The following is a 27,338-nucleotide window of genomic DNA, read 5'->3' as shown; positions in this document are numbered from 1 at the left end:
TGGAGTTATTTATAGTTTGTCTGTGAAACGTGAACGCAGTTACCCTTGTAGTTATGGAACAAATCAACAGGCCAATGCCGAGGTTTCTTAGCCACCCTTAATTTCTTTGTGTTGTTTCTAAGGGAGTCAGACTTGCACATAACGCAGTAAAGTTCCTCTTGATTAACTTTGGTTGCTTTTTTTAAATTCATTTTCCATTAATTCTCCCCACACCTAAAGTAGATAAATAACAAGTGTCTTAAAGTCTGAGCACAAAACTCATAGCAAATGTATTATAAGAATGAAAGTTCATTTGCTGAGCTGTTTGGACGTCATTGTCTTTGCATTCTCCTCGCTCCAAGACATGAGACACATTTGTGCTGCATAAATTAATCTATATGTCGATATGCATAGCCTGTATATGTGTAAATTTAATTATTTCTTACTTATAGTGAAGTTCCGTTTGCATTTGCCAGAATATTTTTAATCAATAGATACATTAAATATCTATTTTGTTGCTCTACATTCTGTCTGTACGATTATCCAAACCATGTGCGTCCACAAGTGTCTCCTCTCTCGCTCCGTTGTTCTCTCTCCTTGCGTCGGTGTCCAACACATCCGTCTCTGTCTTGTTACACGGTGGCTTTACTCGATCAGTTTTATTTTCCGTTGCATCAGTTACACCCCATTCCTCCCCCATCTGCTGCCATATTAGTGTCTCCCTCGTCAAACCCCAGGTAAACTTAAAGGCCCTGGCAGCTCATTGGAGGCTTTTATTACGCTGATCTCTTCTCATAAGGATAACAAGGAAGTCCACTTGAGCTAGGCAGATGGAAGCCTATTAGTGTCAAAGTGTTCAATGTGAGATTCTTGCTGCAGAAGTTCAAAACGGCATCTAGAGATTGTGTGAATATCTTAACAACTAGGATTTGTGGGACATGTCTTATTAAATGTGTATAAACTAGAATAATTTTAACATTGGTTTGGAGTCTGTGGTTTGGAAAATAACGCGCCAGCAGCATAGTTTGTCCATAAAGGTAATAATTTTAAAAAGAAAACATTCGCATGGATTAATACAATTTCTCTTCTGGTCAATTCAATTAAAAGACAAAGATCAAATGAGTAAAAGATGAAAATGATCCGACTATTATGCAGGAATAAAATCCAATGATTAGACCTTGTCTTAGATATACATTTGGAAAATGTATATCTAAAATAAAAATTCCCTTTTTGCTGCATGTGCCAAAGTTCACATGATAAACTCCGTTTATGTGTATGATCCTCCTTAGCTACAAACAAAGCAGGTGCAGAAGTGATCAACTAAATTGGAAAAAAAAAACAACAAAAAGGAAGAGAAACCACTCAGAACTGTAATAGATTCTGTCTTGGGATCGCTTCACAAATTATAATTTTTTTGTCTTTAAATTGCGGTTATGCAGGTTTTAAAAGTCGACAGATTTTTTACGCAAACTCCTCTGGTCTTCGTGAATGTGATGCAATTTGCTGAGGCTGTAGTTTATATAAACATGCTTTATAATTACCAAATGTCTTTTGTCTAAATTCATGAATGGGGTCGCAATATGCACCAACTGCACCAGAGCAGAGATATGTTTTTTGGTTGGTGGAGTGAATGCAGAAGCAGTTCTGCCTTTGGGTGTAGTTTATGAATCAGAAAAAAAAAAACACAAACACCGGTTTGGAAACATGTAGCGGTATGAAAGTGCACATTACTCTAACACTGACAAAAGCTTGGCTATAGAAAGAGTCTTATTTTCTACTTATTTTGTTGGTTTCGTTACAATCCTGTGTTTTTGTTAACCTCTCACTTAAACCGTCTCTCCCTTGGTCTTCAGATCTTTCTACCCTCCCCCATGACCTACTCTGACAACACTACTCCTTTTTCTCTTGCACTTTTGTCCATTGGCAGTATAGCCTGCAACTATGCTCTTTATTGTTCCTGACGTTTACTCTCCTCTAGGACAAAACGGTGAATAAAAATAAAAATAAACACTCTTGATGTACCTTGAAAATGTTCCTAGGACTCAGTGACAACTCAAATTCGGAGAGAAGAAATATCTCCAGGCTCCTAACATCATCTTTGCTCCGTCTCAACTCACCACTTAGATCTCCAGATTCAGATTAGGCTTGAAACACATTATGATTAGCCATTAGCAGTCTTCAAGGAAGTTGTTGGGCTTCTTTGTGTTTGAACATTTTTGTACGTCTATTTGGGTTTCTATAGCTTCTGGAAACAGTCTACATGCTTAATGTTTTTTTTCGGCAATAAGTTGATGTTCTTTGGTGTCTGTAAAAATTAACCATTTTAAAAACCTTCTAAATATAATGTCATAAATTAGGAGGCACTTCCTATCACCTAGCAACCCCATCGAAGCCTAGCCCCGTCACCTAGCAACCGAGGCTGAGTTCCAGCATAAAACCATACAGCTGGTTTTGTGTTGTATTAGTGGTACAATGGCTGTTGGAAAAGAGTGTTTTGTTGTTGACTTACCATCCAGAAACCACTTGCTGCATTCTTGTTGGCTGTGCAGGAGGCTCCAATTCTGCTTTTCAAAGTTGTACGGCTGTATATTTGCACAGTTGTTTGCAGATGTTGCTGCTAGCACTCAGTCTATTACTACACTCAGTCTTTTTACTGAGCGTAGTCTCAGTAATAGACTACACTCTATTACTGAGATTAACCTATTTCTTTCTGTTGCACTTGGTTGTCCAATAGTCTGCCTAAAGCATGCAGACGGGAGGAAAATGCTGTTCCACTCATGCATCAATTTCAGTGTGGGAATATGGAATTTCCTCAAATCAAGGTTAATCCTGCCAGTTTCAGACCATCTCAGATAACAACAGATTGTGGAGCAGAAAGCTTGCAATGAAAGCCCGTTGGCAGCCAGTGTAAAGTGTGTGGTGGATAAATAATGTATACACTCAATGCTTAAAATACACACAGCAATAAATAATTTCATAGATTAACTCTTGTCTTGAGAGTGAGGAGAATAGAGCGTTTAGCACTGCTGAGAAGCCCACAGGCACACTGACACAGAGAGGAAAACGGAGCTGGAAAGACCTGGAAAAGAGAAGCACTTTAGAGATTTGGCCTCTAGTCGGCGCTGTGACGAGCTGAGGTTTCCCAGAAAGGCAAACAAGAACCTCCCTGTAAATTCCCAGACTCCCTGTCATCTCTCTCCTCAGATTTGCATTTATACAAGTATGATTTTTCACAGCATGAAGTGTAATTCTTTATCTGTCTTGGATTTGCATTTTAGTTTTATGCAGAGGAAGTGTTCCGACAGCTCAACAATATGATGCATAACGCCGTTTCTGTTCAAAGCTAGTTTTCAGGGATTTTTTTTTTTTTTATCATTAGAAAGACAGATATTACATATTTAAATAGTTGTTGGGATTAAAATGTATGCAAAAAAAAAAATTCAAAGCTTTTATTATGTTTTCTGCTGCTGATGTTGTTTTCGAAAAGAGCTGCAAACAAGTGTGTTTAATATCAATCCGCCCCAGGAATGCTTTCAGTTCATCCTCCCAGCGCTGCCGCACGCCATCGACCTCCTTCGGGACGCGGTGGTGAAGGTAAAAGAGGTGGTAGACGAGCTGGAGGACTTGCCTTCGCCACCGCCACCCCTTTCGCCGCCTCCCAACAGTTCGCCGCGCCGCCAGACAGAAGACAAAGGTGTGCAGTGCGAGGAGGAGGACGAGGAGAAGAAGGACAGCGGGGTGGCATCCACCGAGGACAGCTCCTCCTCCCACATCACCTCTGCATCCATCACTGCCAAGGTACCGGGACAGATGAGAGGGGAGGGTTGCTCACTGCATTTTGTTGTCATCGAACTTGATCGCATCCAGTTTAAGCGATTGTATTTGACATCTTCGCACATCGTTCATGCAAAGCCTTGTGTTAAAATTCCCTGGTGTGTCGCTAAACATCAGTCATTGCCAGTTAATGTTAAACCATGTAAAAGACGACTTCTACATGAATTTGTGTGCATACAGTTTTTTTTTTTTTATCTGTATCATCAAGTGCATTATGTCATCATGTCATTTCCTAATCTTGAGTTGTATAACTTCCTGTTGGACAGTGAACTCTATGCCAGGATGGATTAGCATCCCGGTGCTTTGGTTTAACCTTACATAAGACACACCTGACGGCTGAAGTCTGCGAATTTTGCACACAACTACGTTCTGAGAGAGCATGTCTCCATTCCCGTCATCCTGTCCTGTCCTGTCCTGTCTGCAGCATGGACCCTTCTTAATGGCTGTGTTGTCAGGGTAACATCCCACCTCATTGTCCAGTCACAGATACATTTTGGTAAGACTCCACCATGCAAAAATCTCACCCATCGTCAACAACACTTTTCATCAACATGTCCTAAGTGTGAGAAGATTGTGTTTTCATCTTCATCAGCACAGACTGACAGTTTCCTGTTAGAAATGCTAAAAAATGGTTTTGCTGTGGCTCGTTTACATGTCTATGTCCAAATTTGTGGATTATATGTGCAGCCATGGGATAAAATTTGGGTTTTTTTCTCAAGAAATGTTCACCTATTGATTCGAAATCTTATTATTGTATCTTTTTTTTTACTTGAACAACAAAATGTGCTTTTCTTTACTAAGTAAGCACTAGAGATGTGCCGATCAGGTTTTTTCCTGTCGATACCGATTCTGATCACCGATACCGATCACATAATAATTATTTTTTTATCATAAACACTACCGGTTACATTATGTAGAAAAAGGAACCATAAATTCACCTTAATTTAGACAAAAATTTGTTTTTAATAACTTTTTCCAAGAAGAAAACTAAACAAAACAGGCAAATTGTACTGCTATCAATAATACTATCTTTAACAGACTGATAACATATGAAGTCTCTGAAGAGGCTAAATAATGCAAAGAGCCAAAATAAAACCTCTCAACATTGCCAAAAATTTAAATATAAAACTTAACATTCAAAGGCAAATACAGGTTCCATTTCAATAAACAATCCAGAGTTACTGAATGAAAACTTTCTGATAGCATGGCGGCTAGCTGATTACTGCTAGTTCTGATAGGCTGTTTCTGACTGAGTGGAGTAATTATGCAGAGCAGGGAGGAGATCGATTATTTTTTTTAAAGATTATCTGTCTCATGTTAGGGCAGCAAAAGTTTTAATATGTAAAATGTATTTTTTTAAGTTAGATGCTGCAGCTTTAAACAGAGGTTTGGTGTGAGAGTCACTACCAGGTGGAGCAGAAGCGGCGCTCTGTCTGTGAAATATTACTACCTGCAGCGTAGCAGCGGTTCAACAGCGAGAGCAGAACCAGCGTCTTACATCGCAGCTCGAAGACTTAAATAATTTTGCGGGTTATTTGTTTAGCTTTCTGACCGTCATGCTAATCCGGGTGAGTGTTTGTAGCTGCGTGCTGCTTTACCTGCTATCTGATCCTCCACATGTCTTTTTTTTTACTGCAGTGAGCCTCGATGTAGCCAAACTCCGTCAAGTATGGCATTGTTTTTATGCCATATTAGATTCGTCGTATTGATGCATTTTGATGTGCTTCAATTTTCCGCCGCAACACGCAAACGTCCCCATTCACTCAGTGCGTTATAGTTCAACATTGCTTAGGATTTGTTGCTGCGCGTTTGCGCAGTGTGAAGGAAAGAGTAGACCAGCTGCACAGGCAGGCTGAGAAATGAGATGCAGGTGATCGGTTTGTGTGATCGGCAACAAGAGACCGTGATCGGCGATCACCGATCATACATTTTTTCACGAAAATTGGCCGATTATGATCGGTGGCCGATCGATCGGCACACTTCTAGTAAGCACATCAACATAAATTAGTTTTACCCCCTCGTCTTAAGCTAAAATTACTTTCAAGTTCAACATTTGTCAGGTGCACAGAAACATGTTTCCTTGTACAATAAAAATACATTGTTGTCTGCAAGAATGCCATTAAAAAAAATGCAAGAAGTATAAAATACCCCTACAACAGTAGCAAAAATATTATCTACTAGTACAACTTACGAGATGAAAGTAATAATACATGAGCATTTTAGACAATAAATGATGTGAATAAAATATCACATTATTTAAGGCTTTCTTCCTGACAACATGAGAGTAAAACTTTTCCTAAAGGTAAATCTTTTACAGAACATTACCCAAGTAAATGTAACTGAGAAAAGTCTGGAGAAAAGTCTCTAAATCTCACTGTTGATTAATTGCTTGTTGGGGAGACTTACTTAGAGTACTTAAAATAACTTCTGTAAGCATTTTGTGATTGATAAATGCTAAGGGAGCTTTAATTGGAACCATGTGCTATAGTCCTATAAAATCAACACAGCAAAGTTAGGCTGTGTAAGAGATTACATAGCCTGTGTGTTGTGTTGTGTTTAGATGACTGTGTGTCTGCATACATGTCTGATCTCAGATCCCAGACTCCATCATCTCGCGGGGTGTGCAGGTGTTACCCAGGGATGCAGCCTCCCTCAGTACCACGCCCTCCGAGTCGCCTCGCGCCCAGGCAACCTCCCGCCTCTCTACTGCTTCCTGTCCCACACCCAAAGTGAGTGGACACTCTGACACAAACAAGTACGCTAACCTCAAATGTACACACACACGTCACTATCAGGTGTGTGTTCATCGGAACACCAAAGGTTTATTTCATCTGTTAAGTTCTGACATCTTAATTTTATTTGCCTTCTTTATCTATTTTTACCATGACCTTTCCTTTCAACATTTGCTTTTTTTCCCCAACAGGCTGTTTGATTAATTGAATTTGACTTAATTGGGTTAATAGTCAAATCATTTTAGTTTTCAACTGAATGTACAACCTCTTAGATGTTTTACTTGCTTTGAGTTGTGCTGGGAAACAGTTAGCATGCAAGCTAACTAGCTGTCACAATTTCTTCACATTGCAATGGTGGGAAACATAAGAACAGAAGAAATGTAATTGCAGATGGCAAACTTGTAAACCTGTGACGTTTTGGCTTCCTGTTCTCAGACCTTACCTTATACACCGTGAACCAGAACAACAAATGCATCACACTTTAAAATAATCTATTTCAATAGCACTTTATATTAATTTCAGTGAAAATTTTCTTGCATCACCACACAAATATTCAAAACGATCCCTGAAATTTTCAGTTTTCTATCTCTAACCATCTTCACGTTAGACCAAATTAAATTTAGTAGCAGTAAAGTGAAGTTTAAAAAAAAGTTTGATAACTTTGCCACCTACAATAACATTTAGTAAACCCTTGACAAGTCCTAAAAAGTGTTGCTGTTTTTTTGTTTTTATAATTCTGCTTTTCTTTTCTTTTTTAGATGATTGGGGTTTCTAAGAACATTTAATTTGAAATCCATGACTTCCTGTTTCCAAAATTTAGTCATTGTTTAATATGGGAAAGACAGGAGAACATAATTTTCAAGTAAGGAAGATGTTGCATTGCACTTCAGAGGTCAGGAAATAAAATTCAGTCTATTCACAAATCTTTTACAAACATGTTAAGATTATACAGTAGTCTAGAGGCTATTGTATATGAATGAGGTCAGTGGTTTCAAATCACTCATTAATATTCTGCAGGCTTCTTGGCTACCTTTAGCATAATTTTTAGATGCTCAATACCAAGGTGGTGAAAAGTTGCTTTCAAAGTGCAGTTGTGATCCTTTCCAACGCCCAACCAAAGTGTTTTGAATCTTTACCTCATTAAGTTTTTGGAAAATCCCAACCTGCCAGTCACATACAAAGAGTTGTTCACCATCACATCTTCTACTTTTCTATTTAACTTGTCAGTCCTTTACAAAGTACCCATCAGCCCCTGTGACACAAATTTCATTGGCTGCCACATCACTCCACTGGTTTTGGAAAAACATCAGTCTTTGATGTGCCGAGATGGCAGTATTTCCCCCCCCCACCCCTAAAAAAGTCAAACTTTTCTTTTAACCCAAGCCAGAAATGAAGAGTCTCAATCATAACAGCCTCTGAGCTTGCATATCAACACAAACTGTTTCCAGCTTTTAAAAAAAACTTTACTGGTTTAAGTCTTAGCCAGAATAAAACTCTGTTTTCTAAAATTTAGTTAGTTCTTAACTTAGTTTGAAGCCAAGCATTTGCATTGATATCTACCTTGAGTAAAAACAATCCCATCTTTTCTCTTACTGCTCAGTTTTGTTTATCATGTTCTTTATTACCGGTTTATTTCCTAATGCTGGCTTTTTTTTTTATGCTTTAACTTTTTCGCTGGACCAGATCGTAGTCTTTTCGCATGATTGTTGTCTTTTGTGTTTACATGTTTTTCCTTTTGCTGTCTAAATGGCGGCAGATTGCAAAATTACACCTCATGACAGCTTTTACACATGAATACTGCAAAGTTTCAGTGTCTCCTCCTGAAATGTGTTCAGGAGGAGACACTGAATGTTGGAATGTTGTTTTTATGTGAAAACCTGTTGTTGATTCTGTTGGTCCTTATTTTTGTTTATTCATGGAAACAGCAGGCAGTGAATGTTATGCCCCCCAAAAAACCCAAAAACAACTTTTTTTAAAATATCGCTACAGTATTTTCTGCCTGTTGTCTCTCAGGAAGGATACTTAAACATTGCTATATATGTATGTACCTGACATCCTGTAGTTGTCGTGATGTTAATTAACAGCACGTTGGTTCTCTTTAGCAGAACTGGAAGAGACTGCTGTGTAAAATGTCCAAGTATCCCGTCTTGCTTTATCTGATCTCTCCTACAGGTTTAAAAAAAATATCAAATGGCATCAGTTCTCTTCTTCCCTCTCCGACTCCTCTTCCTGCTCTCTTTTACTTCATCTCTCAGTGTCAACTCTCCATGTGCCTCTCGGACAGCAGGCAGGTGTCATGAAAATGGAGGATGGGGTTGCCATGGGAACTAAGAGAGGGATGGGATTTTAGAGACGGAGGAAATGAGAAGGGAGGGGTCGGGGGGAGTGAGTGCATAGATAGGTCACGCAGCATGGGGACCCTCCTGAAAGATCGCTGTGTCGTTTAGGTACCTATAGGGTTGTGAAAAGTCAAAGACAATAAACCACCACAATGTGTTATTCAAGACATCTGATTGAAAAGTTGCCTGTTGGTGTGAACAGAGGTGAAAGTAGGATAAATATTGATTCAATCATCAGAATATGATGAAAAACTGCAGATTTTAGGTTTTAATCTTAGATACTCCTGATTGAATCTTTGAGTTTGAATCCGGTGCATAACACGCCCAACAGTAGAAGGAGAGTAGAGGAACAATTAGAAAAGGAGAATGATGTTCAGTTTTCATTAGGTATATAGGAAACCGTACAAAAAGATTAAAAAAAGGCATTTTGTCTTCAACATTTTTTTATTTTTCTATTTAAATTTAGCAAATTGCAGAGATCTTTCTAACTAAGAATTGGAAAATGTCCAAACTCAGCATTTTCCTGACAAAACATAAGTCTGAAGTGAGACTAAAATAACATGAATCGTAAAGATGGAATCTGTGGTTTCAAGGATTGTATTTATTTTATGAATAAGCAACTCGCAGCAAGGCTCTTCCACTGCTCTCAGCTGCCATTCCAGCTTAACTTTGAAACGGGTTATTTTATTGCTCGTGCATTTTGTTTGTCTTCGTTGTAATTGCACTAGATTTGTTTATACAGGTCTGGTTAACAACTTGGTCTGTTGTACTTTACAAAAAAGTGCAAGTAAAATTTCAGGTTCCATGCCTCCTGCTTTTCTTTGGCGTTTTCTCAAATTGTCAGTTTCCGGCTTCTATTTTTATTTGTCTAGTTGCTTGTTGTGATCAGAGCTTGTTCCAGTGATCCAGCAAAAATAGCTTCAAACTCAGCTGTGTTGTTTTGACCAGATGAGTGTGTAGCTTTAAATAATTGGAAAGAGGGGAGCTTTAATACTTCTGCTAGCCTCAGTGGTGCATTGAGGCTCTCGCCCCCCCTTTCCGACTGCCGACATGTCTGTTTGGTGAAGCCTTTTTCTGTCAGCAAGCAAGGCCAGAGTTTGTAATTTACATGAGTCTCTGGGCACATGTGTCTTTGTTCATAGTTAGACATAACCCAGGATTGATGTCTCATCAAGGTGTATGTATTTGCTTTTCTGATACAAACTGTTTCCCTGCGACAGGCTGCCATATGCAGTTTAAAATTCCCACTTTGCTGTCAGCTGCAGATGGTGTGTGCACATTGTCCCCAGAGCGAGAGGCAAAATGGCTCTGTTCACTGATGTATTTTAATGTCACTGAGGTTTTGCTGTTTGATAGCAGGGTCTAAGCAATGCTTTGTGGCCTAAAGAGGGAAAGAGTGGTAGAAGATTTCAATCCTACACTTAGCTGCTGCTGCTATCATTACACAAGGCTTCATACTGCACAAAGAAGAGTGTTTGTGTATGTTTCATGGGTTAAACGAACCCAGCAGTTTATTCTGTTCATGATTAAATCCTGTGTTTGTTCACATGGAAGAGAGAAGAGCACAGATTTGACAACTGATGCCCGACCCTGCCTGTCTGTTTGCACAGCAATAACTGGGAATGCATGCTCACACACACACCCACACACACACACACACATGCACATGCACACACACACAACAAATCTGCACTCAGAATCATCCTGAAGGGAGAAAACGTGTCTCCATCTGACATGCAGTACAGAGAAACCCAACAAATGTAGACTACAAACTGAGCAACTCCTCAGCCGTTCACGCTACCTAATTTTCTCCGTCTGTCACACGCGTCTCCTGATTCATGCACACGCAGACAGATGCGAGCAGGAGCGCACGCATAGGCAGGGTCTAGGGAGTCGCTGCACCCTTACACTGCTGTGAGCATTTAGTGCGGTTATGTAATGTAGAGTTTGGATTAATGAAGCATATGGGAGATGGGGCTCTGACTCAGAAGATAGCTGACAGTGTATGTATATGTGGGGTTCAGGTTGTACCTCCTGTTCCTGTTTTAATAAGAGCAAAATGTGAGGCGTTATTTATTTTTTATTTTTTTGGAGTTAAAACTCATGCACGAATGCTGTTTAAGTTTAATTTGTGGTTGAAAAATGTTACGTATTTTTATTTATCTTTCTTCTGTGAGTCGTGTAAATGTGCTGGGTGGTTCCCAGTAAGTTGGAGTTTGGAGGAATTTAAAGTTTTAAGGTAAACAAAGATACTCACCAGAAACTGTTCTGGTCTGTTACTGAGACTGGAAAACCAACAAGGCTTTTTTTTCAGACCTGAAAGTTTTCACAATGTCATTTTTGTAAATAGTGTTGCGTTGGTTATCAGTTTCAAGGTACACCCTGAGATTAAAAAGGTTCAATTTCTAATTGCCCTCCAAATTTTCCATCATGATCAATCCTTTTTATTGCTTATTGGAGCACTTACTCATGAAAAAAGATAATTTCTCAAAACATTTTGGTGTTTTCTTCTTGCAAGCAAAGTTTGGCCAGAAGTCTTTACTCTGATTTTTCCAATCTCCGAAGCTTTAGGAGAATGGTTGGTGTCCATTAAAACATTTTCTTCTCATCCTTTGCAACAGCTCTGCTTAAAAATGTCTGTAGAACTTAATAGGAGGAAGTTCAACCGTTTGATTCAGGTTTGCTGAATCAGGAACACATCTAAACAATCCAGGAAACCAGCCCTTCATAGCTTCAGTTTGAGACGCCTTATGTAGACGGATCATTAAAATCCTGCTGCTGATAAAAGGATATCACAGTAAACTGAGTTTGACAGCATTCAAAACAACTGAGGTCGCATGTTGGTCTACGTCACGTTTGTCTGGGACAAGGATGAAAAATACCTGCTCGCTCTGTTTGGCTCCGGCCCAGTCTGCACACAGATCACAGCCATCGCTTCCAAATAAATGGTGACAGAGGATCATTGACACAGTGAGGTGATCTGACAGATGGAGATGAATGATTTATACCCTGACTGTTAGCGAAAGCACTCCTACGACGTCAGCGCAGCCGGCTGTGGTGTGACAGATCTGTGATCTTAAAACCAGCATGGGAGGTTTCTGTCTTTCTGCTTGAGGAAATGGTTGATAGCAGTGGCCTTTAAGTTCTCCTCAAGTTGAGGTCCATTCTGTCCCACAGATGGAATTAATTTTACATCTTTGTAGACAATTGGGAAAAGCATAAGTTGATGTTTCTCAGCCAAAAGAGACAAAAGTCTTAAATCTAGTCACAGGACAGGCAGATATGATCCAAGTCGGCCTTTTTATTTTTGCTCTTTTGCAAAAAACTTGACAGCTACATATGTCCATTTTTTTCCATGGCAGTCTGAAAAAAATGGATTGCCATGAAATATTTTCACCTCCCAAATGTGCTACTTCTATATGTGGCACTAATTTGGATACAGATCTTGATTGTTTTCAAAGCGTCTGCAATCTGAACGATCATGTGGATCATGTCCATCTGGCTTTTATGTCAGTTATGCATCATGGTTCTGCACCAAAAGAAGCCAAACGCAGTAAATTAGGACGTAAACAATCACTAAAAATTCTGATTATGAAATTATGAAAGACATCTGTGCCGGTGCCCATTTCATGTAGTCAGGCTTATCTACAGAAATTGCAATCTGTGCTCCACAAAAGACCATCGCTATTAGTTGTGCTTCTTTTTTATTACCTTTCTTCGTGTTATGATCTTGTGAATCAACTTAAAAATTGATCCATTATCGGCTCCATCTATTATTACTTTTGTAAACAAAGCTCTACCGTGTGACCTCGAAGTCCTTCTTTTGCACATGCGGGTCACTTTGGGGCGTAAACCGTTCACACAGATTTCAGCATAAAAATTGGAATTAAGCATCAACACCTCCTGAGTGAATGTAGCCATAAGCTCAGTTCCTGTTAGACGTATTTTACGTTGTTATTGTGGACATGGAAATAATATTGATGTTGGGCTATTAATGTCACATCTAGGCATGCAATTTATTGATTAATGAGTCAATCTATACTTGACTGATCTTAACGATCAGCTAACAACATATGGATAAGCGGCCATTTTTTCTTGTAAGAGGGCTGACCGTCTTTCCGTAACATGAAGAGCTTCACGTGTTATCAGTCTAATACCAGAAATAAATAATTTATGAATAAATCAATAAAAACCTCACACTCAGGTTGAGGCTAAATGATACAGCGCTCTTCTCCTTCCCATTTGGGCAGAAGTCTTCTTGTATGGGTGCCTCAGCACACAGTGTGCATACTGATTTACCTCAGGTTTTATGTTCACACTGATGTATTTAATATAAACCACAGGCTTGGAGCAGACGGGTCTCCAAAGAACACACTGTGACACTGGCTCTGTATGCTGCAGTGCACAAGTAAAGCACAGTGTCGCTGCATTTATTTTGCACTGGGAGCTTTACTGCTCAGCAGAAACAACAGATAAGACTTGTTATATGACTTTGTCGTCTCCCGAAATTATTCAAGTTTGGTTTGAACCTGACGGTATCGACTGCAGATTGATTGCCGAGGTGTGTCAGTGTCTCCTGCACTCAGGCGGCTTCCAGATACCTGTTATTGTCCTCCTCCAGTGCAGTAAAAATGCTCATAAAAATGACTTCTCCTCTCCGCGCCTGCTGGAGGTGTGGAGAATTTATGATGGAGGGAGTAAGGAAAAAACGAGTGCCTGAAGGAAGAGAAGTGTGGGAGAGAGTGAAGAGAGCGCGAAAGGGACAAGGGAGCTAATGAGTTTGAGAAGACAAGGGACCGGGAGGGAGTGGGAGGTGGGGAAAGGGTGATGAAACTGCAAAGAGGGACTGTGTGACTAGCCAAGCCTCTGCTGCATGATTTGTCTCTCTGTTTGCTTTTTTTGTCCATCGGTTTCTGTATGTCCAACTTTCAGGAGTTGTGCCTCAGTCTTGGTCTCAGACCAAGTCGTATAGAACTGTAAAAGTAGCATAAATAAGGATGGAAGATGTGAGGGGGGTGTGGGGAAATTACATTTTCCCTGAAAGAAATGCTCATGAGAAATGCACAGAGAGCCACAAACACAGACTTCAGTCAGTCATGCGTGGATGATTTCGCGTACAGCGCCGCATGTGCAGCCACCACCATCCCCTACTCTTCCTCTCCCCCTTCCTGATTTCGGCTGTTTTGTTCCCTCGCTGCTCTCCCGCTCTCTCGTGCATCCTTTCCAGTCTCGCCTTTCCTTGTTCTCCCTCGCGCTCTCTGCTCGGTCTTCCTCACCCTCGCGACTCTCTCGCAGTTGCCGAGTGTGTAAAATTGCGCGCAAGTGTGTTTGCGTGTGCATGTGACGAGGAGCTTCATTCTGTTTCGACTCCAGGCAGAGGATGGTAAGTAGTGTCGTTCCTTCTGCATATCAGAGAGAATGTTTACAGGCTCCTGTTTGTGTGTTTAATGAGTGAATGATTTAGTGCTCTTAGCTGAGTGGGCACGGGCCTGGATGCATGGAGTGTATATTCAGTGAAATCTAATTTGCACACGCTCCTGATGAGCCCGAAGAAGGTACACCGTCAGGCCACAGAACGGGTTCGGAGGTAAGAGGCTCAGTTATGGAGCAACGAGGTTGTCGACCAGCTTAAAGTATCAGTGGGCTGCAGAGTCATGAAGAGAAGGAAGTTGTTGTTGTGCTCCTGCAGTGTTGGAAAGTGGCAGACGTGGTTACATAAAACGGCAGGATGAGGAGTGAGGATATGGAAGGCAACATCTTACAGAGCTCAACTCTAGTCAGTGTTGAAGCCGAGCAATCTACTGAACCTTACAAAAGGTAACAACAACAAAAAAAAAACAACTCTTGATCTTGATTTTTGTCTCTTAAGGTACCATGTGGTGCTCAGCTGCAGCACTACTGTACATGGAAAAGAAGGCAGTATGGATGAGGATGAAAACCGGATAGATGGCTGCAGGGGAAACAGTGGAATCTGATTCTTATGAGCTGCAGTGATCAGTCTTTATTCTGATGCAGAGTGCATAGTGCATGTTCAGATTTCACATCACTTTAGCGATTAGGGTTTGTCGAGGGCACAATCTTAACATAATTTCCATTCTGCTCATAACAGCTAATGTTATGCAGTGGTAAATATCTAAAAAAAAAAATTCTAAATGCAGCCAGATGCTGTGGAAATTATTTTAAATATTTTCACAAAAAGGCCAAATTTTAAATTTGACAAAAGGAATCTGAGTAAATACAAAATGCTCTGAATCATTGTTGTCCTGCTTAACACAAGTGCGCTTAGGCTTAAGGTCACAAACTAATGGGTGGCAAATCTAATCCAGGATTTTCCAATCGAGTACAGAATTAATGGTCTCATCATTTAAATTAAGACGTCCAGGTCCTTCTGCAGCAAAGCAGCCCCAGACCATCAAACTACCATCCACCATGTTTGACCAACGCATGGCGTTCTTCAGAAATGCAGAGTTAATTTAAGATCAAACACATCTCTTCCAAAAAGTTGCAGTTTTGTCTCTCCAGTAAACTGCTCTCAAAGAAGACTATGACTCCTGCCAAAAAACAAGCAAGCCGATGTACTTTTTACATATATATATATATTTATATTCTTGCTTTTCCGTCACAGTTTGTTTAACGTTTTTCACTGCAACTCTACCCGAAAGCAAAAGAGTTGAAGACAGTTGAAAAGTATCATTTTCAATCCAAAGAGTCTCCTGGGTGGTTTTAGGGGCAAAGAACTTGCAAAATAAATGCCAATTGCATCATCAGCAAAAGGGTCAGGAACACAGTTGTGAGAATGACACTTCTCTGTCGCTTTTTTCAAAAATCTGCCTAGTCCAACCTTTACATAGCCTAAAGGAAGCTGATGGGTAAAAAAAGGAACCAACAAGTTATAGGAAATAGAAGGAAAAGGGATACTTAATTGGATATTTTAATGCAAAATCCAGTTGTTTGGTTTTAATATTTGTTTATATAAAACTGAAAGAATTGCCCAGTAATATGTGAGGTGTATGCTTGAAGAAACCAGATGAAAGTAGCTACAGCCAGAAGTTGTTTCTTCCTTATTTTGCCTTGCAGTGTATCTTGACCATATGGGTCAAACTGCTGTGGGCTTCAAGTCAACAATCATTTCAGTCCTTTGTGTTTGTTCATGTGTGCAGGAAGCATTCTGGTTTTGTTCTAAAGACTTGTCCCATCAGGTGTTTAAACATAAACCTTCTTCAGCTCACATTCAGTATTTACATGTCAAGATTAGGAATCATCTTTTTAACATGCATGCGAGTGTGTGCGTGCGTGTGGGCGTGTGTGTACGTGAAAGTTTGCGTGCACCGTATGTGATATTATATTTGTCTCAACTTACTCACACCCACTGACTCTGAGAGTTTGCCCGGAGGGCAGTGGAGGATGGAACCAGAGCGAGAGAGCTTTGAATAGCAAGACAGTCAGACAGAGAGAAAGAGAGAGCAACAGTCAGACACAGAAGAGGGGGAAGACAAACGAAAAGCCTTGAAGGGGGGGGGGGGGGGGATTAGACTGTCCAAGCAGCTCTACCGAGCATGCTCACTCATCACGTGGGCAGCGAGGAAGCGGGGGAGACTGGTGAGCAGCTGAACATGTGCCTGTCGAATCAGCTGTGTCAGCTCTCAGTCTCTGCTACATGGGAAATTCACTCATTATTTCAGCTCATTATTTTTCTGTATATGTGGACGTGGAGGGAGCCGTGAGGGGGCTGCGATGAAGACGGCCGGTGGTTGTGGTTAGCGTCGTCCGTGTGCTTTTTCAACATAAATTCTCAATTCATTGACTTGTGTATTCGTCTCAAAGTGGTTTGAAACGCTTTATTCCTTCTGATTACTTTAAAGCGCAAAAGTGTGATTTTTTTTTTTTGACAACTTACTGCATAATGCGCTTTGTAAAAATATACAATTCTAAAGGAAAAATGTTTTCCAAATTCCAAAAACAAAAAAAAAATGTATGTTGTAGCAATTAATTTGCATTTTGCAATAGATTTAAGATTGTGCTCAGACTTTTTCCTGTAGAAAAATGTTGAGATTCCAACATTGTCTTTGCTTCCATTTTTAAATTATATCCTAGTTTGTATTGACTTCTCACTCAAAATCCTAGTAAATCTGAAAATATAGCGATGCTTTTGCAGGGACCTGTAATCTATTCTGTTAATTGTTTATCATTATTTTACTGAGAGACACCTCTAACTGTATTTCTCAGTGAATACAGTTCCACCTTCCATGCTGGAAGGTTTTCAGACCGACAGCAGTGTCTCTGCCAGCACAGTGTCCCTGTGCCGTTTTTGTTTTGATGTTTTTTTCTTTTTTCACGAACTAGCACGTGGAGAAAAAGCAGAACAGCAGCTGTCTTTGATTCAGTGATGAAACAGATGAGAAAGAAAATAACTGTAACTGATGAGTGCAAACAGTCTGATCTGCTCTACAATTTAACTGTTCAGTACAACCCAAAAAATTACTTAACCGGAACTTCCGTGTAATTCAGGCCACCTTGTTAGTTAGCATGTGAAGCATATAAGCGCTGATCTGTTCATGCCAGGAAACGAAATGAGATGGTGTTTGAACTGTGTGACTATCCTGTGTGGAACCTCTGCTCCAGTTGATCTGGTGAAGAATGAATCCCAGTGAGACTCCTACCTGCTGTCCTGACCTTTCTTGTGTTTTCCTGTCCCGTCTTGTCCTGCCATGTCCACCCCGTCCTTGGCTGCCTCGGCCCATCTACGACAGTCACACAGAGACCCGTGACCTAGACGTCCTGAATGACAGAGGGCTGCCCCTGTCAGTCTCTGTGTGCCTCTGTCCCCTGCTCAACCCGGCTTTTGGCTCTGTTAAACCTCTTCTCTTCTCCCTTCCTTTCTCTCTCGCGGCACCAGGCGCGGCTTCCCTCCTGTTCATCCACCCTAAGCATTGCTGAGGTACTCCTGCATGTGTTGTGATGCATCGTAACCGTGGCATCAGTCGATGCTTCCTCCTCCTTCTGCAGCACCTTTGAATCCCCGTCTCCCTGTTGTTTCCGTCATGCGTTTCTGCGTGTCCGTTTCGTCCTGCCTGCTGCTCCTCTGCATTTTTCTTTTTCTTTTCGGTTGTCCCTCGGTGTTTGTGCATCTGTTGTCGCCTCGACGTCGCTTCGTTGTGGATCTTGTCTTCTGGTGTTCTGGTGAACATTCTGTTTCTAGCTCTTAACTTGTCTCCATCCTTTCAGACCCAGACAAATAACTAAACTTTCATCACTTTACATTTGCTTAACTGATCTTTCAACCTCAGCACAGTTGAAAGATGCTTGTTTTGTGTATCTGAATGTAAGTGATATTGCTTGCACAGTGTGCATTTCTCTTCCTCTGCTGCACATACAGGGCTTCACATAAACATCAGCACATAAAAGGCTGATTAACAGCTTTCACAGCTCTGATGTTTTCTTGTTACCTTGGTAATAGTCCAGTGATTCTGGTCTGTAGATGTAATAATAGAGGCATGAGCTCAGTTGGAAGGAGTAAAATGGGGAAGATGTTATGAATTCATTAAATAATTGTATCTGAGAAAGCTCCAAATAAAAAACAAGACATTTAGTTTCCACCACACGTGCCTATAGATACCCTGTTTATATCAAGTTTTTCTGAAATACCAAAACTACCTTAAAAGCCCCCACACACACCAAGAATTTAGCTGTTTTTTTTTTCATATTAATAAAAAAAACATGCATTCAGAGTTATCAAAAGCTTAAAGTCATGAATTTAGGAATTAATTTATTCAAGTACATCTTTTTCAAGGGTAGAAAGATCATGAATTTCCAATATGCAATTCCAGAAGCCTAATGTTAGCCAGCTAGCAGTTAGCCATACATTAATTATATATATCTGCCCGCTTGTCTCCAGTGTGATGGCACTGACGAACCTTTCTTAACGTCTAAAGGACGATATTGATAAATACAGTCATTTAGTTCAGTTGAAAGCAGTTTATTTGTATGGAGCCAAGAGAAACTGGTCCAATTCAGACCCAATTATAGCAAATAAAGTTCAGTTTAACTTTTTTTTTAGTCCAACACAAATTTATAATACAGTCAGATTAAATTAAATACAGCCCATATCAGTTCAAATGAGCATATAATCCAATTTTGTTGAATTTATAATGTTAACCTAGTTTCCACGTAGATGGAAACTGGATGATTTTAAGTACCTCTGTTTATTTTATGTGACAGGACTTAAATGATTGTTAAAATCACTAAGCCTCGCTAAAACTGTGATCTTTCCTGTCTGCCATTTTTAATCTCAAGCATAATTTGACTAATATTTTAATGAAACTGTAATTTTTTCATTACTTTATTTCTCCATAGAGAGGTCTTTGGTAGTGTCTATATTAATAATAGATTAGTGTCTGTTTTATCGCATATTCTGAGATATGTGATCAAACTCTCTGCTAGAACTGCTTTAAGTCCACTGAGCCGGTGCGGTTCTGTTGTGTTTTTGGAGGTTAAGGTGAGATATTTGACTCTTTGAATTTTTATTTGGTCTGACTGAAGAGTCAATGGAGCACTAGTGGCCGTTTTGTATGCTGTTTGAGTCTCTAAGCAAAATGACCAGACTGTGGCTGGAAATGTCTGGATAATCCAAAGGCACCACTAACTGATATTTTATGTCCGAGTGGGTGTGCATGCCTTTTCTAGCTTAGCAGTGTGTGTGTGTGCGTGTGGGTGTGTGTGTGTGTGTGTGGTTTGAAGATGAGTGACTATCCTGTGGCTTCCCCCAGGCCTCACGGAGAGAATTCAGGGCTCACCTGGATGAGGTCATCACGCTCAAGTCAAGGTACTCTACCTTGGACCAGGTAAACCCGCTAACCTTCTAGCAACTTCTTATTTACTGGCATGCAGGCCATTGGCTTCCCACAGAGCACTTGACCACCTAACACAAGTGACACGCATTGCCACTCACACACACAGGCAGAGAGGCAGTAAGAGAAAGGGGCTTTTTAATCCCATGGGGCTTCAGTTCGGTTTACCATGTTTCACTGGAGCGTTTTATTAATTTTACAGTCAAATGAGGCCTAGATCACATTGTAAAAGCATACATACCTCTTTTATCTTCCTATGCTACAACTGTGAGATTATATGTGATAGACCTCCACAAAGTGTTGCATTGTTGTCTGTAAAATCTCACTGAAATCAAATAGAGAGCATCAGAAATATCTGTTTCTAAGGCTTGCTAAAGATTTTTATTTGGATTTATTTCATCTGAACGATTTCATTGCAGCTCTGTCTATATGGTTAGCATCAGAGTTGTACTGTAAAGTGAATCTCTAAGTGTTTCGCAGTATCTTAACATGTTTGCTTGCAGTAGGGCCCTGTATTTATTTCCATCCATTTTCCCCAGGATAGTACTACTCCAGAGTTACATCGGGTCAATGAGATGTTCTTACCCTGCCTGTCATTTTAGGTGGACAGCCATGTTGCTAGTTTTGCAGCTTCATCTTTCTGTTTTTGTTCACTAATTTCCTCCAGCTGACGTCTGAGGCCTTTGTAAAAGAGTTGCGTTTATACTGTCATTAAATTACATGCAGGTAGACTATTTTCTATTTCAATAACTTCTAGAGGCAATTGGGGGCAAAGGGTTTTATTTAGGGCCAGCACAGTCCAGGGGGTTAAATACACATTCACACCACACTTTTGAAGTTTAAAGAAAGGGGTAAAAAAAACAAAATTTATTTTTTTCCACTTCACAATTCTTGTGTTGGTCTATCACATAAAACCTTAATATAATCCTTTACATTCTGTTGTTTTAACAAGACAAAATTTGTAAATTTCCTCATTATGTAATAGCATATAACTGGAAGAATTAACTTTGTCAATCTGGTCAAATTTAGGATAACTAAATTGTTTTACAAAGTATTAATATGGCCTAAGTACAAAGGCTGGTAGATAAATGTGTTGTCAAAGATTACATATTGATTTGATTTAATTTTTGGAGCAAAAGCATCTAAAACTTGCTACCCCAATAATTTGACTCAGCTGTAAATGGAATATGTACCGTGGTGGGACGCATAGCAACATCTAATTTCGTCATTACTGAGTTGTAAACATTTGTGCTACCACCTCTTCTGATCAACAACAGTTCTCTGAATCATTGCCTCTTTCTCCAGATCTGCACCAGCACTCATTCTTTTTCATTCATCGTCCATCTGATCTTTTGTACGGCTTGATTATTGCCTGATGCTGTTTTGTTTGAGTAGGGGGTGTTTTTGTGCCAAATACATGAGATATTCCGTGCTGTTATTTTCCACCTTACAGATTTCTTCTGTGTTGATGTATTGTCACATTTAAATGTTTCAGCCCATTAAGACCAATATTTTAAATAAATCACTCAGATAGAACCTGTCTGACATCACATAAAAAGCACAGATCTGGAATAAATTCAAGAACAGATGAGAATCAAAGTAGTCACTGACGCCCAAAAGGTGCCATCAAAATGGTTACAAAACCATTTCTAAGGCTTCAGGACTCCAGTGAACCACATTAAAAACTGTTGGTCACAAATACAGACAACAGGGAGTATTGGTGAATAGTTGACTTACCAAAATTGCTGCATTAACACATCCATGAGTTCTTAAAATAATTAAAGTTCATTTCATGCATTGACACACAAAACCTTCACTTTTAAGCTTTTAAAATAAAACAAATTATATTTTACATACAGGTCAAATTATTTTAAAAAAACAACAGAGGATATGAAGGTTTATTCAGGAGCCACAGAGGAGACCTCTGTCTTTGATGTGGACACTTCAGAGCCGTCATCCACCTCTTTCCCAAAAAGCCGCATGATGCATGTGCGGAACTGTCGGTTCATGAAGACATAGATGACCGGGTTGTAGATGGTGGCACTTTTGGCAAAGTATGCAGGCATGGCAGCGGCTAACGGGTGGAAGGCATATCCGGGGTTGGCTGCGGCAAAGCAAGCAAAAAAGGTGTAAGGTCCCCAACATACACAATAAGCCAAGATCATGACAACAACCATCCTAGATACTTCCTTCTGGGCGTTCTGGGTCGACTCGCATTCCTTCTGCTGCATAGCAATGTCACGGATGGCCAACCACACTGCCAGGTAGCACAAGATGATGACAGCCAGAGGAGTGATGCAGCATGTAATCATGAGGACAATCATGTAGGACTTGACACCGGGGTCCTCACTTCCACTGAACACATCGGGTCCACAGGACGTTTTCAACCCATGGGGCCAGTACCTGCTCCATCCAAAGACGGGAGGAGCACACCACACTGCCGACCAGACCCAGGAGAACATGATTCCAGCTGCCGCCCATTTGGCATCAAACTTTGTATTTCCAAAAGGTTTACACACAACAATCCATCTCTCCCAAGAGATGACAGTCAGGGACCAAAGAGCAGCAATACCACAAGTCGAGACAACGTAGCCTTCAAAGACGCACATTGGATGTCCCAAAATAAAATATCCAAAAAACTGGTTGCACACGCTGATGGTGCTGGCAAAGACCGTCTCTCCGAGGTCGGCAATGGCAAGGTTGACTAAGATCCAGTTCAGGGGATGACGGAGTTTCTTGAACCTTGCTGTGGCTACCAAGACCAGACCATTTGTGAAGACTGCTAAGACGACCACAAAACACATCCAGACTGTCGTGATGTTGTAAACCCATCGAGGAGCGATATGGTAGTTTGGTCCCTCAAAAGGATCTGGAAGCACAAGTTCACATCTTAGAGTCTTCAACAATCAGATTACTTACTGGCATGCAAGGAAAATATTGTGCAAATGCAGATTAATTAGTTTGTCTTCAAATAAAAGTCAGCTAATGAATAAAATGTCAAACACTTCACTAAAGTTTACTTGTGCCAGCAGACACTTTAAATATCACTGCACAAACTACAGTATATGTCATTCTGCTTACACTGCAAATTGTAAAACTGTACAAACTCTTCCACAGATGTTTAAAATATTAATTTAATCTCTGATAACACTAACTTTAACCCAAATTGGTTCAAAATTAAAAGCATACCTCTTGTATGATTGCTGTTTGTGTATGTGAAAGCAGAGCCCCTTGTAGTTTCTTCATTGTTCTTCCAGGGAGCAAACGCCTGCTTTCCCCAATCTTCTGCCATCCTGATCTTGGAAAGACGATCTGAGCTGCTTGATCTTCCTCTGGCTTGTAACCTTGTGGGTTTGTGCGGTGCTTATCCTCATACTTTAGCTTATACACCTGCAGTTCACTGACCTCTGATGGGATTACTCTAAAACCAACTAAAGAAGCCCATCCCCCCAATCCGGATTGGAACCCTGGCATGCGACCATAGCGGCTTCTACCGTAGGTCTGAAAAGCCATGCATCCCTCAAACTTCTCCACATTTCACCCTGACACAAAAACTCAACCTGCACCACCTACCTTACTCTCATCAGAACCCCCTGCCTGGACGGGAGATCTCTGAGACAGATGTAAATAAGCTCTTCTAGTACCGGATAATCAGGAAAGCTCAAGGATCTGATTGTGTGTCACCATCTTGTCTGAGCGCGTACACTAACTGGTCCCCATCTTCAAGTCTCTGGATTTGTGCGTTACTCCTGCTTCAGACAAAGTTACTTTGCATAACTGATTCAAAACCATGTGAAGAACATTAAAACCCCTCCTACTGGACCCACTGCACGCCACCAACTCCACTAAAAATGTAAACAAAACAATATAAATCCTAGTCAAAGTCTGTAATTAAATCCAGTTTAAACAGTGTGCTAAGACCTTAAAGAGACTATTAGATTTCGGGGGTAATTACTTTTTCACTGATGGCCAGACTGGTTCAGACAGCTTTGAAAATTGTTTTGTCTTTAATCAATATTAACATTCGATTGATTATCTGAATCATTTAGGTGTGAGGGGGAGAAAAAAGTGAAAAGAGAAGAAATCTGTAATTGGGCAAAGACTGTTTCACTACACTGTAAGAACTAGAATTAACAGAGGAGCAATGTGGGAGGTAAAAAGCATCACTACTACACCTTTACTCATTCCTCCTCTCTCCAGACTGGAGATTTTTTTGCATTAACATTGTGTCATTTTGCCAGGCCCTCTCCCAATCTGACTCCATCCATGCCCCCTTTTTAGCATTTAGTCCTCAGCTCGATCCCAGGGGGCAGAGGCAACCAAAGCCAACTAAAACACCTCTCCTTTTTCTTCTCACTGTGAATATAAAAAACAAACCCTCTCCTTTTGCATAATTTCTCTGACAGCTTCTCTGTTTTGTGCTGATCTCAGCACCACAGCAGTTGCATCCCATCATTTCGCTAAAATCCGTCTTTGCCAGCTGATCATCGAGCTTATCGACCCCCCCCCACCCCCCTCCCTCGGCTGCAGCTCACCCGCTCTGAGCCACGTGTCTTGCGAGCCTGGGCACACTCGCTGCTCTGTGTCTGTAGTCATTGCTGCCACTTGCTCCCTGCCACATTGATCTTCATGACACATCTCCATTATTAGCATATCGCTGTTAGTTAAAGAGTCGAGATTCTGCAACTCAGATCTTTAGATGCACACGCAGACATGCACATGCCTCCCAGCGGCAAACATTGTACTCACTTTTATTGGGGTGGGGGGGCGGTGGGGGCTTAATAAACACATATATCCAGGCTGTTGTTTTTGTGTTTGTGTATTTGAGTATTTGTAATCATTTTTGCATCCTTCATACTCATATAAATCTTTTTGTACATCTTCACTTGGTGGTCTCTCGTTAATAAAGGGGGGATATTGCAGCTATGGACAGACCAGACGTCATTGTGGAAATGTTTGACAAAAAAACATACAAATCTGCTTTTGCACTCACATTTCTCATATTCTCCTCACTTCCCCACACATCTACCTGTCCCTCCTCCAGCGCACTCATATCCATTTGCAAACTGCCTTTGCCTATGGCTTACCAATGGTGCCATCTTCTGCACCAAAATGTTTTGTTCTACTTTTGTTGTTTTGGTTCGTTTTTGTACCCCCATAATAAGCTTTATTTTTTAAGTTGCTGTGAAGATTTTAGTTGTATTCTGTAAATCAGATGAAGGTTTATTATTACAAGGCTTATGTGAAACTGGAAGGTAGAAGGTAGCTTTTATTCTTATTGTTGTGATGTGCTTAAAGAGACCAGCAAGGTAGGGAGATTCTTATGCGATTCTTCATCTTCGACCACGTATTTTCTTAAAATTCAGCATTTTCGCTGCTTTTAGGCCTAGTTTCTGATTGTTACATTGTTTGTGCTTTTACCTGTGTTCAGGCTCGATCTGTGTCTTGCTGTAGCTGATCTTAGCTGCCGTAGATCTTGTGTTTTTTTTTTTTTTCATTTCCCTATTGCTCTTTTTTAGTATATTATATTGGCAGTTGTAGCACAAATCCTATTGCCTTGCAAATTTCCAAGGGTCTCTAATATGAGTCGCCTGAAAAGGACTTGAAATCAAGCACAAAAAGAGCTTAACATTAATAAAACAATTATAAATGCATGCAATCTTCAGTCAGTGATGTAAAATTAATAAGCATCAATCGCTTTGTCTGCCTTAAAATACACAGATTTTTTAATTGCAGTAGGAATCTCACTTTGTTTTCTGTTGTAGCAGATTTTCATGAAGTGCATAAATAAAAGGTTAAAATTTAGTTAGTTTTCTATTCCTTTTTGCATGTTTATCCAATAGGGAAGGGGGTTCTCCCAGTTCAGTGCACAGTGTAGGAATGAGGGATGGATGTGATGCTGATGTTGTATCTGATTTATGGGACGAGGAGCTAAAACAGGAGTTCGCCCAGGGTGCAATTAATGCAGAAACAAATTGTTTGCTGATTTGATTAGTCAGGAAATGGCAATAAGAACATAGATGCATCATTAAACTAACCTAAAGGAAGGATTATAAAGCTTAGAACTGGATTTGAGACACTAGATGAGGACCAGAAACCCCACAAAAATGATGTTAAAATTTCTCCAAAGACGCTTTTTGTGCAAGTGTTTGAGATTACAGTTTTGTAATAAGATATGTATGTATTTAAAGCACATGTTTTGCTAGGGATGCCAATAATCTGCAAAGTCTCTGTGTAAATCTGCATATGTGAAAGATTCCAGTTGGTTTGTGTTCACAAGATCAGGGCCCTGGTATCTGAAACCCTGAAATTTAATGGACATTATCAAGAGTCACTTCATACAAAAATCCTAGTAATTTGCATGACAAAAAAAAAAAAAAAACAGGGTGACCAAAATGACCCAGATCCAAGTTTATTAATTACAAAGTAGAGTGCCAGAGGAAGAATGTATGCTGTATGCTTCCATGACAAAAAGGACCAAATATAAGTCAAAGGAAAAGCAGATGGTATTAAAAGTGAGAAAATAGTGTGACTTTAGATCATTCTTACAGAGGGTAGAAAAAACGAGTCTTTATATCTTTAATGACGTCCAAAAATTGCATTACTGACGACTTACTTCCAGGTTATTCAGCAGCAGAATATAAAACATATGAAATGCATCAAACCTATAAAGTTCCATAAAGCTCAATGTTCAATATCAGATACCTATATTTTTCTGATTTAATGAGTCTTTTAATTAAATTTTTTTTATCACAATTGAAAGCTATACTTATTTAAGAAGGGATAAAGTTATTTAAAGGCTATGTACACTTAAAACTGAGATAATTAAGGGCAAGCCTTTATTGGTTTTAAAAAGTAGTCATTTGAGTTTAAACCTTTCCAGTTTTGATACATAACCACATAAATAATGCAATACTAAAATTCCTCTCAAGAGCAAGGCCAAAATCAAACCTGCAATTATCACGGTCTAAACTGATATATTTACAATTAACTGATCGCTGAGTAGAGAGTTAGTCAGCTTGATAGCAATCTCTTCATTTGGATTAATGGACCTTCAAGGAATAAAATCACTACAGAGCAATAATTTACTAAGCTGAAATTTGTTCTCACGAAAAAAAAGAAAAGAAAAGAAAAACACACTAACACTTGGAGACCAGAGAGTAATTTACACTTAACAGCTCCTCAGACTTGAATGAACCAAATGGGAACAAACAAAAAACAGCACAAACATAACTTAAAGGATGCAGGGTTAATAAAGTCCAAATTCTGCTACCTTTTACTGATCGCCATTGGAGAGTCTTCAATGAGGCCATATAAAACCCCCCCAATTTTTTTWTTTTWTTTTTTTTTTTTACCCCCTCTCTCTCTTTCTAAGCCCTCTCATTGCTGCACCTGCCAGGGTTGCTTGTCGTGGTGGATACCTGTCTGTGTGTTTGTTCCTCCCGTCCGTCTGTTTGCCATGTCTGACTGTGCTGCTGTTGTGGTTGCTGGGACAGATGCACTGATGCCTGTGATTCAATGCTTTATCTCCACTGTAGCTCCATTGTAGGTTGGAGGTGCTTAAAGATGATCGCAGGAGGACCTTCAGCTCTCGAGTAACTATCCCG

The 27,338-nt window shown here is 40.1% G+C and overlaps 2 protein-coding genes across 11 annotated transcripts in view; one reads left to right on the top strand and one right to left on the bottom strand.

Annotated features, from left to right (window-relative positions):
* The window catches only part of gphnb (gephyrin b), an 88,678-nt gene that overhangs the window by 46,878 nt on the left and 14,462 nt on the right, over window positions 1-27,338 (top strand). For 4 of the 10 annotated variants that reach the window (XM_008397473.2, XM_008397472.2, XM_008397474.2 and 1 more), the window contains exons 7-11: window positions 3,505-3,777; window positions 6,408-6,542; window positions 17,781-17,822; window positions 19,651-19,725; window positions 27,270-27,326. In XM_008397473.2, the coding sequence (XP_008395695.2) occupies window positions 3,505-3,777; window positions 6,408-6,542; window positions 17,781-17,822; window positions 19,651-19,725; window positions 27,270-27,326 (582 nt within the window). The remainder of the gene's footprint in view (window positions 1-3,504; window positions 3,778-6,407; window positions 6,543-17,780; window positions 17,823-19,650; window positions 19,726-27,269; window positions 27,327-27,338) is intronic. The other 6 variants (XM_008397481.2, XM_008397482.2, XM_008397476.2 and 3 more) reach the window with 5 other exon arrangements.
* LOC103457389 (red-sensitive opsin) lies at window positions 21,630-23,023 on the bottom strand. The gene is made up of 2 exons (NM_001329059.1): window positions 22,921-23,023; window positions 21,630-22,600 (listed from the first exon to the last, which is right to left on the bottom strand). The coding sequence occupies exons 1-2, from the start codon at window positions 23,021-23,023 to the stop codon at window positions 21,630-21,632; spliced, it is 1,074 nt and encodes a 357-aa protein (NP_001315988.1).

This window comes from Poecilia reticulata, linkage group LG21, assembly GCF_000633615.1.
Source record: "Poecilia reticulata strain Guanapo linkage group LG21, Guppy_female_1.0+MT, whole genome shotgun sequence".
NCBI classification, from domain to species: Eukaryota; Metazoa; Chordata; class Actinopteri; order Cyprinodontiformes; family Poeciliidae; genus Poecilia; species Poecilia reticulata.
The sequence above is the reverse complement of the archived record's forward strand: the minus strand, read 5'-3'. Positions and strand labels throughout refer to the sequence as shown.